We start from the raw sequence: 1,620 nt of genomic DNA, 5'->3' as shown, positions 1-1,620 counted from the left end.
AATACACAGCCCTAGATAGTTTGTTGTAGTTGAAGCTTTAAATTTCATTTGGTTAATTTATTTATCTGCTGTTTTCATCAGCATGTCATTTAAGTGATGTAACTTTTTAATGTAGGATTGTGTACTCTATCCAGGATAAAGAAAATAAGTAGATTTGTGCACACATTTAGTTTCAGTAGTATACATTTACAGCAGATTACACAACATCTGTATTTCATACATGGAATAATTAAATTGTGTGTGTGTGTGTGGGGGGTTAAAGATCTTTTTGCATATAAAAAAGCAGCTGTAATAATCTAGAAACTGTTAGCTTTCTTYATTAATTCATGATTTAGTGACTCAGACCTTTTCAGACTTGCATCACATTAAGCTGCTGGAACACAAACGAGCAACATATCTGGTTTTGTCGGTGAGGTACAGGATGTTTTTAAATGTTTTTACATGACAAACAGTTTAATAGTATTGTGTATCTTTTGAACTGTTGCTTTATCTCTGGTAACACTTTAGCTTTTAGGTTCCCATCCTGCTGTCTTAAATAGGAAATCAGGTTGAGTGTGTCTAAATTAAATTGAACTAAATATCTACCTTTGTCTTCCAGCTGCAGTGATGTGAATCCTGCCGCTGCTCAGTGCACAGCAAAGACCGCTTCCTGTAACAACGTTTCACTGCAGCCGGTCCTCACAGACCTGGTAAGACCCCCCCAGCGTTCACACAGTCTACATTAAGGTTCAAAGCAGCAACATCTCAAATCAGCTTTCCTTTAAGGTGGAGTGTTTTCTGCCTCGGCTGTGTGGGAAGGTCGACGTCCTCCTCTTCAACCCTCCATATGTGGTCACACCTTCAGAGGAGGTGGGTCGGCTCAGACCCAGCGTCTGTGTGTAACTCTGAGACGAGCTCACCTTCTTAGCAGAGTTATTATAGCTAACTAAAACTAACTAAAAAACGAAAACTGAAATTTAAAAACATTTTAGTTAACTAAAATAAATAAAAACTGTAATAAAATGAGAAAATGAAAACTAAAACTGTATAATCCTTGTACAAAACTAACTAAAACTAACTGAAATTAGATAGAATGTCCTTAGTTTTAGTGTTTGTCAATTTATTTTGAGACGTGGATCTCTTAAAATAATCGCCCAAGTTTTTAGTTGGCAAAATTCAGTTACACAATTATTTTAGGAAGGTATGATGAACTGCTTTAACTAGCAACCAAATAGCTGTTGGTTAGTTAACCCACAGAAACATCACAAGATTGAGGATGCATTGGCAAATGTTTGTTTAAACTATAAAAAATACCAGTACCACTTTACAATAAGACTCCACTCAAAGATGGCTTATAAATAGTTATTAATTCATCTGTAAACACTTTATGAATCTTTAAGAAGTATTTATTATGCATTAATTAAGGATGAGAAAGAAACAAAACTGTCTGGTTTCTTGCCAAATAGTGAGCCAAACCTGTTCATGTTCTTATTACATCTAAAGATGCTACATATATTAAACATTTCAGACTAGGTTTCTACCTTGTAAGCACAATCATGGATTAATAATGCAGTAATACAGTATGTAGGGGTCACCTCGAGTGAAGAAACAGGATTTACTGCCTCAAAGCAGGTCTCGCAC

The 1,620-nt window shown here is 35.5% G+C and overlaps 1 protein-coding gene across 3 annotated transcripts in view; it reads left to right on the top strand.

The window, feature by feature from the left end:
* The window catches only part of hemk2 (HemK methyltransferase 2, ETF1 glutamine and histone H4 lysine), an 8,925-nt gene that overhangs the window by 1,278 nt on the left and 6,027 nt on the right, over positions 1-1,620 (top strand). For 2 of the 3 annotated variants that reach the window (XM_014027715.1, XM_014027713.1), the window contains 2 exons: positions 599-689; positions 766-849. In XM_014027715.1, coding sequence (XP_013883169.1) covers positions 599-689; positions 766-849 — 175 coding nt within the window. The remainder of the gene's footprint in view (positions 1-598; positions 690-765; positions 850-1,620) is intronic. The other variant, XM_014027714.1, reaches the window with a different exon arrangement.

This window comes from Austrofundulus limnaeus, unplaced genomic scaffold (genome assembly GCF_001266775.1).
Source record: "Austrofundulus limnaeus strain Quisiro unplaced genomic scaffold, Austrofundulus_limnaeus-1.0 Scaffold676, whole genome shotgun sequence".
In the NCBI taxonomy this organism is placed as follows: domain Eukaryota; kingdom Metazoa; phylum Chordata; class Actinopteri; order Cyprinodontiformes; family Rivulidae; genus Austrofundulus; species Austrofundulus limnaeus.
The sequence above is the reverse complement of the archived record's forward strand: the minus strand, read 5'-3'. Positions and strand labels throughout refer to the sequence as shown.